Genomic DNA, 16,847 nt, shown 5'->3' with positions numbered 1-16,847 from the left:
ATGCCAGTTTTGATATAGCTATATTGACGGCTTTTGTTAAGCTCAGTATCTGTTTTTTTGCTTCAAATAATATGCATGTTTTTGTCTTTTGTTTTCCTGATGATTGAGATAATAATTTTCACTGTCACCATGACCTAAAAAAATGTTGCCTCCAAAATCATGTGTTAGGTAGAATGTTTCATACAGATAATATGACTCACAAGTGCCTCTGTAGACAATTTTTTTTTTAAAGTTTGCAGATGTAAATTACTGCAGTGAGTACTGATTATCTGCTCCTTATTCTGGCAAATACTAACTGTTGGCCAAAAACTCTTGGGCGGCAAAAATAGTGTCAGATGCAAATTTTTTTTTTTTTTTTTGGTAGAGATTTAAAAATCCTACTCTGAGCCTGCCTCTGATATATACAGTAAATGATATTTCCTCATGATTCTGAGATCAGGAGTAGTAACACAAAGTGAAGTGGGGAGAGGAAACAAGTGGTGTCCATACAACTGAAGTTGGGCATAACTGTCATGATAAATTTGTGCTAGACAAATGACCAGCATGAAAAACTCCAAAAGCAAATTGCACATTTGTGTAGGTCTGACTAGGAAATGTTGCTAACACTGTACACACCATCCTCGGCATAAACATTTATATCACACATAAAGCTCACAGACTTAAATGACAATTTTCATCACAAATGGAAAACACTCTGGCAGAACATTATATACATTCAACAAGCTTTCCATCGTTTTTTTCTTTCTTAACACAAATATCAAGACTGCTTTCATACAAAATAGCAAGGTCAAAGAAAGAAGTGAACTGCAATAATAGGATAATACACATTCAGAAATTGAGGAATATTCATCATCATGATTGCCCATAAACAAGTTGCTGAACACAAATACACATTTAAACACGAGTAAAAGTAATATTGGTACATGATTTTTAGGCTTCAAAACTTGAGACAACTGGCAAAACACTGAAGCATTCTGGTATGCCCATGTGGTGTGAAACAATTCATAAGGCTACATTTACACTAAGTCCAGCCAGTTGCCATCAGCCTGACACAGCAATGCACAACCAGTTGCTGTCAGTTGGAAACAATACAGTGCTCTCCAGACGGAAGAAACACTGGGATTCATGCTACTGGTATCATTGAAGAGTTCCGTCCCTTGGATCAGCCATCTGTCTTCGAAAACACAAGACAAAAAAATGGCTTTAGAGGGATTGAGATGGATGGTCAAAAGTGTGAACACTTAATGCCGACATACATGATAGGAAAGCACAAAATTATGTGCACACAATTCTTGTCCAGATGCTACCAGCAACTGGCTGGGCATTGTGTGAACATAGCCAAATCACACCATTACTTTTGGAGAAAGTCTGGTGGGTGAGGGGGAGATGACTTAATATGCTCATTTTTTCAGGGTCACAATCTGCAAACATTTTATGATGCATTCTGGGGACTACATGAAAACAAAAATTCACAAGTGATCACATTTGAGAACACCAGTTGGTGATAGAAGCTTCTGGACAGACCTAAGTTTAGGTTTGATATCAAGATGAATTGCATGTTGGCAGGTGTGCTTGCAGACTTTTCTCCTCTGTCTGAACTCTCCAGCAGAAGGTGGGGGCCATCTCAGCTGGCTAACTGCTAGATTTGATGCACCCTATGGTCAAAAGTCACCAAACTGTCCAACAACACTTTCTGTATTATCTAAGCAAATGTCCTTATTTTTCTCCCCCTCCCCTCCTCCATATGTAAATACTGTCACATTAATTTTGTCATTTCAGGACATTAGAGAAAAATATTCAGCCTAGTAACAAAGATATGAAAACCAAGAACAAAGTAAATCATGGTCAGTCACTGAGATTGGTAATTTTTATTTAGACTTGAAATGTTAAAAACAGAAGTTGTGGGAGCAACATATTAAAACATCACAGTTTCTACAATGTGGTTTCTAGCACATAACATAAATCCAGAATCATTTCCAATTTATTTACATAATACAAATATTTAGAGAATGCTTCAAGCAAAGCATTAACATTTTGTGCCATTTGTGTAAACATGCTCAAAATGTTCACACGAGTCTACAGATGTCAAGAACATGAAAGAAGTGTCAACAGATCACTGAATGCAGAGTTGCTTTTATTCTTTTTGTTCATAAAACAACCTACCTTTTAACAAGAGATAAAAACACCCATATTCTCTACTTAACAAATAAACCAAACAATTCATTTTCTACTAAAAACAATGTTGTATTTTGTTTACATTCACATTAGCTATATAATAATATACACACACAATGCAACAAAGTCCTGCGCATGGATTCCAAGATTACATTAACATAATATTGTATCAACCAAAACGTCAAAATCAAGTCCACATATTCACAGACAGGAGATTTCTTACAGAGGATGAATGGCTGAGAGATGCTCCAAAAACTGGCAATACCAACTCAAAACTTCACATATTCATTCAAAGAATGAGGCACAGATGCAGATAAAAGCATTAGAGTCATGATTTGTTAGCTTCTGCAAATTATAAAGAAAGAACTGACAGATCAAATACAGTTGTTTTCAAGTTAGGTCTTTAAAGGCTATGTTCACAGTAACACCAGCCAGCTGCTCCCCACCAATTACTGTCAGCCTGGCACAGCAACACACATTCGGCAGACACAGCCAGCCGCTACCAGCTTGAAACAATATGGCACTCACCTCACAGAAGAAACAAATATTATTGTGGTGGATTTTAAAACATAAAACATTAAAATGGAATTCTCTTCAATAATGTTTTCACCCCATTCAATGGAATCTCAGCACACATGGAGAATACTATCATTTAATGCCCCATGTGATGATTGATCTATAGAAATGATTGGAACACGTAAGAAAGCAACCTGAAACTTTTCAAAATCTGCTAAAGTATTGTACTGAAGATCTGACAGTAAATAAAATTTCCATCCACTTTATCATTAATTAACAGATTGTTTCTGTACAGCAATGGTAAGTTTTTCTTCATCCATCATGAATCATAGGGATTCATACTTCTGGTATCATTGAAGAGTTCTGTACCTTGGATTAGCCATCCAACTTGTGTGCACAAGTAAAAAGCTGACTGGTTCTGCCTGGTGACCAGTGTGAACACTTTTCGCCAGCATCCAGGATATGTGCACAATTTCTGGCTTGCAGCTGTCGGCAACTGGCTGGGTTTCGTGTGAACATAGCCATAATATTCACTAAATTTGGCCTCCAGTTCCGACCAAAGATATCAAAACATATATCTGCTGACAGCTTTTTTCCATGTTTGCCTTTTAAACATAAAAACGCAAAAAGCATGAGAGAGAGAGAGAGAGCTGACAGCCCCAACATGTAATAAGTTAGGCAAGCAATCAAATAAGACTAACGAACTAACTAATTAACTAACTATATATATCTACACACACACACAAACACACACACATACACACACACACACACATATATATATATATATATATATATATATGATCTGGAGCATTAAAAAAAAATTCACCAGTTTTCTGTAATCAGTTTGAAGAGATTTTGTTTCCAACTGTAAAATATGTGTCATTTCAAACTGGAGACTCTTGGCCAAAACACAAGACATCATTTTGTAGGCTACTGCAATAAAAAAAAATATATAAAAAAAATTAAAAAATTAAAAAAAAGCTCAGATGTAGTCAAAGGTGACCAATATATTGAATAAAATGCTCCCCAAAGCAACAACAACCCGAGGTAAAATGAGAGAAAACCAACAGCTATACATAACATCTCTTCCTACCAACCATATGATTTTGATCAGAATAAAGTAACAATCTGTTGATGAACAGCACATGCAAACACTGAATTTTGTTGTCAGCACAATCTATGCAAGAAACATTTGCAACATACACACATCTGCACACTTATGCGCTGATACACCTTTATAATTTTTCAATCTCCCTTAAACTACTGTAATGCTAAAACCATGACTAAGCCATGTACACACTACTCATATACTGATCTATGGTTAAAAAAAAACCCAACTTAAACACAACCAAAGCATTAGCAATTAAAGTATTCCAACTTGGTGACAGCATGGTTTAAGTTATTCCTTTCAGTTTTCTAAAGTGCGGGAATGGTTGGGAACAAGTGACCATATTTTAGGAAAACTTTTTTAAGCAGCCAAATATTTTCAGACATAATTTTCAGTTCACACATACATATATTGGGTGTCCCCCCAAAAAGTGAACCTCTCTTTGACAAGTATTTTCTCAGTGATAGAGAAACCGAATTCACTGAAAATTTTTACACAGCAACCTTAGGGTATTGTCAACAAGTCTGCAAATATCTAAAAGTTTGGACACACATTATGCGAGTATTGTCAAATTCAAAACAGCATGTCAAAAAATCCAGTATCAGAGCTGTGCAATGTGACCTTCATCATGTTCATGCCAGCTGCCAGGTGTTGGCATCTGTCAATCAGTGTCAGTCTAAAAACAGCCTATCTGGGTGTCAAGTCTATTGATTTTTTGATTTTTTTTATTGTCTTCTGTATCCAAAATCAGTTCTGTCCAAAGTTTCAGTTTGGAAGGATCAACCATGCCTTTGAGTGAAAGTGATAAGGTTACCATTGAAAACTGTTTCAAGGAGAATGGCTCGGGTGGAAGAAGAATCATAAAGGAATTTCCGGGCAAGGGGTGGAGTCATGTCACTGTAAATCGCTAAAATACGCACTACAGGGTCTGTAGCACATAAAATGGGCAGTGGGAAACCCATGACTGCATGTTCAGAGGAGAACAAGGACCGTGTTAAGGAACTGATTCAATGCCAGGAGGAGAACCCAGGGACCCACAAATCTCTTAGAGAAGTTGCAAGCGATTTACAAGTGAGCAAGTCTTCTGTCAAAGAATGGCAAAAGAACTGGAGCTGAAGCCCTTCAAGAGGATACGGGTATCAAGGAGGGACCAAAATGTTAGAGGGAAAAGAAAAACTCGCTTCCCTAACTTGAATGACGGCTACTTGGCCACTGATGTGAAAAAGATCATTTTCACAGACGAGAAAGACTTTACGTTGGAGAGATAGATAAAAATCACCCAAACGATCGCGTTTATGGGAAACGGAAACAAGAAATTCAGCCATCTCGTCTCTATCATGAGACTTCTAGATTTTCAAAAAAGATAATGGTTTCAGCTGGAATATCCTGGAAAGGAAAAACATTCATTTTATTGACACTGATAGAGCCAAGGTTAACAGTGAAAGCTAAATTCAGTTACTGGATGACAATCTTCTCCCGGATTGCAGGCGTTTTTATCCCACACACAAGTAGGGTAACCCAGGCCCATCTGGAGGAGGCTATACCAGAATTCATCAAGAAGGATGAATGGCCTCCACAAATTCCTGACTGTAACCCAATGGATTATGCCATATGAGACTCTCTGAAGGAGAAAGTTTACTGGGGAGTGAGAGATAAATTGAGCGAGCAGGCGTTAAAGGACAGGATAATTATGTCATGGGAGGAGATATTGGTGAACAAATACGTAAAAACATTTCTGCTTGAAAGAAACGGCTTCGTTTAGTCATGGAGGAAGATGGAGGCCACACGGAGCATAAACTGAAATAAGTGAGTTTTCCTCTGATACTGGATTTTTTGACATGCTGTTTTGAATTTGACAATACTCGCGTAACTTGCGTCCAAACTTTTAGATATATTGCAGACTTGTTGATGATACCCTAAGGTTACTGTGTGAACATTTTCAAAGAATTCAGTTTCTCTATCACTGAGAAAATACCCGTCAAGAAGAGATTCATTTTTGGGGGGACACCCGATATACTTGCAGTCATGACAGCAACAACAACAAATAATAATAATGATGATGATGATGACTATGTTCACCAACTGAAAATCCTTGATACAGGACTTGCTAAGAACAATACCATAGATCCTGTAAGTCATCATCATTATCATCACCATCATGTAACTAAAGTAAAATATAAAGGAGGAAGGCCAAAAACATACATACCTCTCTCCAGCCAACTACCAAATGTATTCCACCTCTCCATCCATCCATCATAATTTCCTGGATGTTTGGTTAATTTTGCTGTTAACTTCATAAATATGCTATCCAAGTGACGTACACCATGCTCCTCTTTAGTTTGATTTTAATCCTCCTCTCATACATTTGCACAAACTACATGCACACCTCCTTATACGTTGGATCAATGTCTCAGTTTCCAGTTCTCTCTCTTTTCTTTCCTGTCTCTCCAGTGCTGTTTCCAGGTTACTGTCAAATCTCTTTAACACACATTAATGATGCGACAGGTATCAAGGTGGGATTCCTATCATTATTGTAAATTACCATGTCTCTTGGATGCAAGTGTTCCACCCCCTCTCCTCTAATCCCATCTCTTGCTCATCCCCTATTCAACCACCTCGATTCAAGCTTTTAGTTTGTTTGATTTGACTGGTTTGTTTGATCTATCACATGTTATCAGTCCTGTGGTTCTGATATCAATGGGTAACATACAAGATGATTATAAACTTCTTTTTAAAAGTTCCCTGAACACATATTCCAATTTGATTTATCAATCGGATACATATATAACTGTTCAAAAACAATGATTTACTATCACAGCCTATTTAATGGGGGTGTGCCTACATTTACAATGATATTTCATGTTGAAGTTTCCATGATGTCTACTTGTTTGCTCAGCATTTGATAATAAGAAAAACAATGATTCTCTGATGACTGTTCACCATGGCTGTGGAACAATAGTTATAAGATTATCATCCATATACCCATTTGTACATTCATCTTCACCTTCAAGTACTCAATGGTTATTTGCTGATATCTCACTTGGGTGCACTCAAATCTGATAGCCAGGGTACAAAAAGAATCAGAGACCGAAAGAGAGAATGTGTGGTTTAGTTCATGGTGGCTACAGTATCTCTCAAATTATTACCGGAACTCTTTCTAGGAACTCATTTTCTGCAGACATGAACATATTTTCTGCATGCATAAAAAAACAACAGACAGACAAATGACTGAAGTGAACACATCCCTGCAAAACTGAGATGTAGTAACTGATGAATACTTGCACAAGTATATATGACTGTACAAAATAACCATCACTTACTCTGCTTCACTGAGAATTGCTATAAAAAGTAACCATTGTTTACAATGGATTACAAAGTATAACTAAACAGAGTGACCATCATTACCTGCTGTTAATTCCATGCATGCCAGATTTGACCAGATATACTGCTGCCTCCACCCCTGTGATTTTATTTCAGGTCCATTGTTGGATTTCAAAGGTAATAAAGTACATCATATTTCTATCATATGCCCAAATTTCATGATTAGATTGATCCAGCTCAAAAATATCTTCCACATGTGCCTTCATTTCTCTTGTGGGTAGGATACTGAGTGTATGACTTTCCTGGGCAACGCTCCATGTGTTTTTGACATCCAAAAGTGAATTCCACATTCAAACTGGATTTTCATTTTTGCTGTATAACATTAACAATATGAATTCCACAAACCAAAACCAGAAGTACAGAATCATTTGGCAGGCAAGGTAAAGAAAAAGTGTTCAGTACCTTGCAAAATTTTCCAGATGTGGGATGCAAAAAAGTTGGTACCAGACATTCTTGAAAAGTTTAAAATCAAACAGCTATTCAGCCTTTTTCCAAAAATCCTGTTCAGGATGTATGAAGCAAACCCTCAGCCTGGATACTAATCTTGTTTTTCACGTTGTGTCAGTGTGAAGATCCTAATATTTTAGGCAGGTATACAACTTCATTAGAACACTTTCTTGTGTTGGATGTAAATGTAAGTGTGTGCATGCAGGCATACGCGCATGTGCGTGTGTGTGTGTGTGTGTGTGTGTGTGTAAAATGTGAGAAAGGCCAGACTTTTCCCTGAGAAATGTGGATTATTCATGTTTACGCAGAAAGTGATAGGCTGGGCTTGTTATGTGTTATGAGAGGTCAGAAGATGGCAGAAAGACTGAAATAATTTCAGACATGTTGGAGTGAATGAGTGGTGGTCAGTCCTGTAAATACAATATTATGTTTATAAATCATCTACTCACTTCACTGTGAATCACACATGACAGCAGGAAAAGCAACAGGAGGAGAAGTGAAGAGACAGACAGAAGAAAAAATAAAACATTACCTGCTCACTTGAGTTTAAACATGGTGTTTGTGTGTGAACAAGAGAAACACACTATAGTGCACATGGCAAGCAAGTTCTCTGTCAACTGATGAATCCACTCTTATTTCATATGAAGTTTACCAGCTGTTTGATCTTCTCTTCCTAGAAACAACTGTTAGAACACTATCACATCAGTTTATGACTTCAGCTGGTGAGCTTTACCCACACAATCCAAATAATCTTAATTTTGTTTGTTTGTTTCTGTGGCTACAAAGATACTGACTGCCAATCTGACATGGGCTATTCTTCCTCGCTGTCTACTATTTGAGGCTGGTTAAACTGCACTGATCCATTGTTTAATCCTGATTTTAAATAAATGTTCAAACTTCTCATTCAAATTTCTTGCATGGGAATCCTGAGCCGGTTTGTTCTGAATAGCTGTTATTCTCCACCATTAAAGGGTAAGAACCACTGTGCATCCTACTCCAGGAAAACTGAGTGTTGGTGAGTGTCGATGCTGACAAGATGTGCTGACAGCAGTGTGGTGTCTGGCTGGGGATTCAGCAGTAGGTCAGACTGGTGTGACAACTTCTCATCAGGGTGACAGTGATCCACTTTCTTGGAACAGCTGTTTGTGATTAATGGGCTGGACACAGCACTGAAACCACAAATGAAACAGAAATTAGAACAAAAAAGGCCTGGCCTGTATAATGTTTGTATTTTGTTTGTTTGAAGAACAGTCTGGAGTGTTTTAAATTCTGTGAAACAATCAAAGTTCACCTGTTAAAATTCCTGTGTTGTATAACATTCCATACTTTTGCACCCATCTGGTATCAGATATTACAAATTTTGTGCTTAATTTCAAGTGAGTATGAGTGTGAGTGCATGTGAGTGTGTGCGTGCGTGTATGCATGCGTGCATGCATGTGAGTGTGTGTGTGGGGGGGTGCATGTACGTATGAGCACTGTGTGTGCATGGATGTTATTTTTAAAATGAAATGGATCATTCGAATATCAGACAAAATTATCCACAACAAACCAAAATCCTAACAAAGAAGCACTGCACAGAGTCAGTTACAGATTGCATCACTGTTATGCTTTCAGACTCAAAAGGGCACACACTTCTACTCCATGGTTATCTTTATTCCCCATCATGTTTTATTTTGTTTCACATTCAGACTCAAAGTGCACACAAAATCTACTACAAGCTTATCTTTATATTTTATTGTAAGAGATAAACTAAAAATGAACTATAATGCCTTTAGTTTCTCAATTACTTCATCCCCAGAAAATTCACTGTCAATGGTCTGGCAGCTGAAAAAGATTAAGAAAAAAAAAAAGAAGTATGGGGAAAGGAATATCAAATATTGGACAGCAGACATCCAACATATGTTACTCCTTCAAACATACACAACCTAAAGCCAATACCTGAACAACACTTGTATAAATGTAATTCAGGGTCAAAGTTAAATATAAACAGGTTTTGTCTCTCTGTAAAATCTGAGGATGTCTTTAAACAGGGTTTTTCTGCTCTGATGTGTGCAGTGGATGGCACTGACCTTTCAGGATGTAGTCGGTTAGTAGTGTTGGCACAGTGGAGCTGTCCTGACCAATGGCCTCCAGAACTGAAACAATGCATGCATTATCAACATGTGTCATCGTCATCACCATCATCATTATCACCATCCTTCTGACCAATGGCCTCCAGAACTGAAACAAGGCATGCATGTCAACATGTGTCATCGTTATCACCATCATCATTATCACCATCCTTCTGACCAATGGCCTCCAGAACTGAAACAAGGCATGCATGTCAACATGTGTCATCGTTATCACCATCATCATTATCACCATCCTTCTGACCAATGGCCTTCAGAACTGAAACAATGCATGCATATCAACATGTGTCATCGTTATCACCATCATCATCATCATTCTGACCAATGGCCTCCAGAACTGAAACAAGGCATGCATGTCAACATGTGTCATCATCATCACCATCATCAGAACTGAAACAAGGCATGCATATCAACATGTGTGAAGGCATGCATATCAACATGTGTCATCGTCATCACCATCATCATTATCACCATCCTTCTGACCAATGGCCTCCAGAACTGAAACAAGGCATGCATGTCAACATGTGTCATCGTTATCACCATCATCATTATCACCATCCTTCTGACCAATGGCCTCCAGAACTGAAACAAGGCATGCATGTCAACATGTGTCATCATCATCACCATCATCAGAACTGAAACAAGGCATGCATGTCAACATGTGTCATCATCATCACCATCATCAGAACTGAAACAAGGCATGCATGTCAACATGTGTCATCATCATCACCATCATCAGAACTGAAACAAGGCATGCATGTCAACATGTGTCATCATCATCACCATCATCAGAACTGAAACAAGGCATGCATGTCAACATGTGTCATCGTCATCACCATCATCAGAACTGAAACAAGGCATGCATGTCAACATGTGTCATCATCATCACCATCATCAGAACAACGAAGAGACAGGTCAGCACCTGTCACGCTTCAAAAAGACCAGGAGATGGTGACAGGGAGAGAGGCAGCAAACTGCTTCATAGACAGCTATGAGCAGATCAGCAACATCACTGTGTCAGAGGACAGAAAACAACAAGTCCATGACGAAATAAAGAATCATCAGGATGACCAAGACCAACCTGAATATATGGACAGGCCTTTCAAACTGAAGTTTGAAGAAACCGTAAAGTCTTTGCAGGACAAAAAATCTCCAGGTCCTGACAAAATCACCAACGAAATGCTAAAACACCTTGGCACCAAAGCAAAGACCAAACGCCTTGCTCTCTTCAACAACAATTGGAAGACGGGGCATGTTCCACAGAACTGGCGAGAAGCTGACATGGTGCCCATCCACAAGAAGGGCAAAAACAGAGCCAGGGCTGACAGCTATCGCCCAATCAGCCTCACCAGCTGCATGGGCAAGCTCCTAGAGCATATGATCAATTCGCGCCTAGTTTGGCACCTGGAGAAGAACAACATCGTCACTCCAGAGCAGGCAGGCTTCCGCCAACATCATTCTACTGAGGACCAAGTGACCTACACAGCCCAGAAGATTGAGGATGGCTTCCAGGACAAACAGCATACACTGATGGTGTGGATAGACATGGAAAAGGCATACGACAAAGTCTGGAAGGATGGTCTCCGGAGGAAGCTCCAGAAGAATGGTGTGACTGGCTGTATGTACCAGTGGATCTCGCAGTACCTGAACAATAGGAAGGCCCGAGTCCATGTCAATGGAGCATACAGTCGGAAGAAGACACCGAGAGGAGTTCCTCAGGAAGGTGTCCTCAGCCCTACACTATTCCTCGTCTTCATCAACGACATCGTCAAAGATATGCCATGCAAAGTCCAGGGAGCCATCTATGCAGACAATCTTGTCCTATGGTGCTCAGAAGAACACCTCACAACTGCCAACTACAGACTACAGCAGGTGCTGAATGTTCTCGAAAGCTGGACAAAACAGTGGCTGGTGACAATTAATGCCAAAAAGACCACTTACACTGTTTTCAGCCTCTCACCCAAAGAACTTAAGGCCAACCTGCGCATCAATGGACAAACTCTGCTTGCTGAGAACAACCCCACATACCTGGGAGTCACTTTTGACAAACACCTGACATGGAAGAAGCAAGCCTAGAAAGCACAATCAAGAGCAAAAGTGCGACTTGTCCTCATCAAGAAGCTGGCAGGAACAACATGGGGCGCAGACAACACGACCCCCAGGAGGCTGTACACTGGTAAAGTCAGGCCAAGTTCAAGAGGTTCCAAGGCCACCCCATGAAGGACAGACCGTCCCAGCCAACAAAAGGACGGCTGAAGAGAGGGAGCTTCATACACGAGCAGGATCCTAGAACGGCAACATCAGGATATCCTTGACCATGCCCCCAAAGTGATACCCTGGTGTCTTGCCGTCCCTGCCTGGAGTGAAGGAACCCCTCCCCTCATCCAGTGCAGCATCCCTGGTGTTGGCCCCAAAGATTCCCAAAATGGCCCTGAAAGAAAGTCCCTCACCCTTGAACACCACACCCAGTTCCCCAAAGAGTTCTGGACTCATGTCTACACTGATGGCTCTGCGACAGATGCCATTAGGAACGGAGGGGCAGGAGTCTATGTTCAGTATCCAGGAGGCAGAGAAGAAAAGATCTGCCTCGCTACCGGCCTGTACTCCACCAATTACAGAGCTGAAGCAGAAGCCTTGAAAACAGCAGCAGCCCACACTGAAGTCAGCCCCTACGCCAGCCACAACTTTGTCTTCCTGACCGACACCCTGTCCATTTTGCAGGCCCTTTTGTCCAACAGAGATCCAGAACTCAACGACCTGTCCTCCTCTCTCGCCTCCCTCTGCACTAGTCACACAGTCACCCTGCAGTGGATTCCCTCCCACTGCAACGTGCTTGGCAACGAGACTGCTGACTCCCTGGCAAAGGAAGACACTACGAAAGAGCAGATGGACAGGTCTACCAACTACTCTGAATCCAGGACCATCATTAAGGCCAAGCTGCAGAACAAGTGGAAGCAGCAGCATCCATGCCACAACAGAGCAGACCTGTACTACCTGCTGACTCATCAAGAGCAGGTAGCCATTTTCAGGCTCAGGACAGGCCACAACCGCCTGAAACACCATCTATACACGAAACTCTGTACTGGTGACACAGAGCAGTGCCCATGCAGAACAGGCAGTTAGACAACAGAACATCTGTTGCAGTCCTGCCCGCTCCACCAAGCTGAGAGAAAACCTGGCCTGTCCCAATCCCAGTGGCCCGGAAGCTCTATGGAGGACCGGAGGACCTGCGACGTACTGCCACCTTTGTCGAGGAGACAGAGGAATCCATCTGATAAATGATGAACGAGACAACATTGTATGAAAGGTTCACATCAACTTAGCATTTTATGTCTTACATATGTTCATGCTGAGTGACTTTGTTTCCTGTGTATTATTTTCATAGCACACACCACACATGAATTTCTCTTGTTGAAATAATATACTATTCTGCATTCTGTATTCTGCATCAACATGTGTCACCATCATCACCATCATCATTATAATCATCATCGTCCAGACCAATGGCCATCAGAACTGAAACAAGGTCTGCATATCAACATGTGTCATCATCATCACCATCATCATTATAATCATCATCGTCCAGACCAATGGCCATCAGAACTGAAACAAGGTCTGCATATCAACATGTGTCATCATCATCACCATCCTGACCACTGGCCTCTAGAACAGAAATCAAGCACTGCATATAAATGTGTGTCACTATCATTATCAGCAGCATCAGCATCACCATCCTGACTAATGGCCTCCAGAACTGAACCAAGGCATGCATATCAACACATCATCATCATCACCATCCTGGCCAGCACTGTTCCAAAGTAGGCAATTTGCAACAGAACTTCTAGCAGTACCGTAAAAATAATGCTATTGAGTGCATCGTTATATAAGCTGCATCCCCATTTTTTTTTTATTGCGATTTCATTCACACATTAATCAGTGCCAGATAATTTTGTAAAAAAGTGCTCTCCCCTTGCCAGGGAATTTTGAGGATTTGGGGGCAATAAATCACAAAAAATTCTAGCACAAAAGCTATGGGCGATACAGAAAGAAAGTAAACATTTTTGTGAAGGAAAATGAGTGTAGATTCTGCTTCTGGCCTTTTTTTTCCCAATTAGGTTGATTGCAGGTAACTGTTCAGGCATGTAAAGTCACGATAATATTTTTTGTGCAACAAAAAAGTCTATTTCCACCTCTACATGATGACATCCATAAAGAAAAGAAACAAAATACAGCTAGAAATTGCATGCCTATTGTCAGATTATACCTGTAGAAGAAATTAAAACAGGCTATAAGCTTATGAAAACAAATCACAGCTCTTGCAGACATGTAAGTAAATCACTGTCCCAACAATGACAGAAGTGAGTAGTCAACGTAAAAGGTCAATCACAGTCCCAGAAACTGAACTGGCAAGCTTTTTGACAGCAAAGAGTGTTTGCAAGTGAGAGGGTGAAGTTCTTTGATGACATTCACTCCTTTCAAGCTGCACGCGGGCCGTTAAAGTGTCTGCAGTGCATTCAGCTTGCCACCTCTTCAAATAAGTCATCCCTCTTATTCAGCGAAAATAAAAGTGTTAAAAACAAAAAGCACTTGTTTCACAGCCAGTGCAGGTCCAGCACTGTGTTTTGTGAAAATCGTGGGGCATTGGCGGTTGTCAATTGCCTTCTGTCTGCTTTGAAATGTGAGTACACTCTTCCCAGAAGCCACGCCCCCTTGATGACCTCTGGCTGGCATTCAACCTATCGTCTTACATCACTCCTCTCCCTCTCCTCTTCTTCCAACACTGGCTGTACGTATTCTGTCAGTCATAGCCAGTTGTTCAAAAACGCTGTCTGATTGGATGGATGGACTGAATTACCATAAAATGGGCTGTTAGTTTCATAACTGTTTTCAAACCAATCATCAGACAAGACAGATCCTTCTCCATCGCGAAAGCTGTCCATAATCACAAGCAGAGCTTTCAGAATTGTGTAAATCTGCGGACTGTGACTAATTGCTTTACTGGACAAAGTTTTCAATGCATTTGTTTGCACATGATGCAACCCCCTTTTCCATGCGCGTATCATGTGGTCAGTTAGCAAATCATTATCGAGTAGAATGAGTTCTTCTACCTGATGTATGTTCATTTAAATTTTATTTTTATAATCCAGACACATCAAACTAAGTGTTCAGAGTCTGTTTACGTGAATTGAACCAAACTCCGATGAAGGAAAAATTGGAACATATGCAGGACGTCAGTGGACGTCTTACAGGCACTATGGCAATACTTTTTGTAGGATGTCAGCTGACGTCTTATAGGCACTCTACTGGTTAACCGCAGTGGTTTATAAGCTGCAAATGTTACACCAAAAACAACAAAAAAGTAAAAGTGCAAAATCTTCTAAAGATTAGCCAGTTTGATTGCCTTCAATTTGAAAGCTTCATCTTAAGCATTGCACTGTGTTTTCGGCATGATGGAAGTTGTCTGAACAAAGACGATCAGCTGAATGTTTCATGTGCTTCATGCATGCATAAATTTGGTGGGAAAAAACATGAAGAGTTAACACTAGCACACTTTCACAATGAGCTTTGAATTACAAAGAGTTAAAACCAGTTTTGAAACCTAACGTAAATCTAAAAAATAGATTGGAGACTGACAGCAACACCTGATTTGACCTGAATGTGTCATCGGGAAAATATACAACATCAGAAAAATCTACAGACAGGCTGTGTCATTATTTTTGCCGCAGGGGTCATAGCTGAGGGAAAAAGTTGCAGTTAATAGGCCAAATTTTACAGTATAGAATAAATGAAGTCCCACACACTAGAAGAGACGCCGTGCATCATAATGAGTTATTATCATCATCACTGTAGCTTACAACCCAGCTAATTGTACAATACTGTATCAGTTCTGAAAACACTACTGACCCCACAGAACCCGATAAGAAACAAACTTGGAGAAGAAAATGAAGTGTAAGTGCAGTCATCTGCATGTTTTTAATCTAGGACATGCCTCTGACACTGACCATTCCATCTGTTGTTGTTTTTCTTTGAGAGCATTAAAATAAACAAACAGAAAAACATGTAACCTGAACATAAACATATTTTTTCACACAACACATAAAAATGATATGTCAAAACAGGTTATGAAACAAACAAAAAATGCCAGTGGGCAACTCACAAATCTTTGGCACAAAAACCCAACATATTTTAAGAATGCCAAATTATCAAGTTCAGAAAAAGAAAAAAAATATTTTCAACAGGCTAAAAATATTTATTCCAGAAGAAATATGCAGTTTTTCCCCCCCACACATAACATATACTTCATTTCCAGCTCTGCAAATCCTAATCTTTTGCAATTCTATGACTTACTTTTTATGTAGATCTGAAGCTGTTCAGAGTTGGGAGGACCATCTTGTGGGAAGTATGGAATTTTTGTCGTCAGGAACTGAAACATACAGCTAAAATCTACACTTGTCATCTTATACATTTTACTCATAGAAGGTTCTATCATTTCTCTAAAAGAAGGTTCTATATTTTGGTAAAAGGAGGTTATATAGATTACTCAGAGAAGCTCTTATCTTTTACTCTGAGAAGATGATGTTCATGCCTGAGGCAGAGCAGCCAGAAGCAAATCTCTCTTTGCAGTCTTTGTCCATATAATAGTCAAACACAAACTCCCATAAGCCATCTTTTAACTCACTCAGGACAGAAAGTTTTCCCTCTTGTTTTTCCCCGCAGATGGCCCATTTGTTAGGGTTAGAAACAAAATCACAAAAAATACATAACATAAAGCAACTGAATGAAAATCACTGTACTTGACCAACTGACCCCTCTCCTCACGTCGTATGTACACCTGCCTCCCTCCCTCTTCACTGCCCTCCGAATCTGAGTCACTGTCAGTACCTTCTTGCTTTCTTCACTGCAGATACTTTATTCAAAGTCTTCATTATCCTCGTCAATGTTGGAACCTTCAGTTTGAAGCATTTCAATCTTCAATCACTTCAGCAGCTGTAAATGCCGCTATCGTGATCTATTTTGCTCCAAAAGTTTCCACTTGTGTCGCCTGCGACGCCATTTTCAATACGTATGCAGATTAGCTTGTCATGTGG

General features: G+C 39.9%; 1 protein-coding gene across 1 annotated transcript in view; it reads right to left on the bottom strand.

Annotated features, from left to right (window-relative positions):
* Positions 1-5,737: 5,737 nt before the first annotated feature.
* LOC143295830 (fasciculation and elongation protein zeta-2-like) overlaps positions 5,738-16,847 on the bottom strand; it is a 35,711-nt gene continuing 24,601 nt past the window's right edge. Inside the window, exons 6-8 of the mRNA XM_076607473.1 lie at positions 16,108-16,183; positions 9,700-9,765; positions 5,738-8,799 (exon numbers count right to left, since the gene is read on the bottom strand). Coding sequence (XP_076463588.1) covers positions 8,780-8,799; positions 9,700-9,765; positions 16,108-16,183 — 162 coding nt within the window. The 3' untranslated portion in view covers positions 5,738-8,779. The remainder of the gene's footprint in view (positions 8,800-9,699; positions 9,766-16,107; positions 16,184-16,847) is intronic.

This window comes from Babylonia areolata, chromosome 21 (genome assembly GCF_041734735.1).
Source record: "Babylonia areolata isolate BAREFJ2019XMU chromosome 21, ASM4173473v1, whole genome shotgun sequence".
Lineage (NCBI taxonomy): Eukaryota > Metazoa > Mollusca > Gastropoda > Neogastropoda > Buccinidae > Babylonia > Babylonia areolata.
The sequence above is the reverse complement of the archived record's forward strand: the minus strand, read 5'-3'. Positions and strand labels throughout refer to the sequence as shown.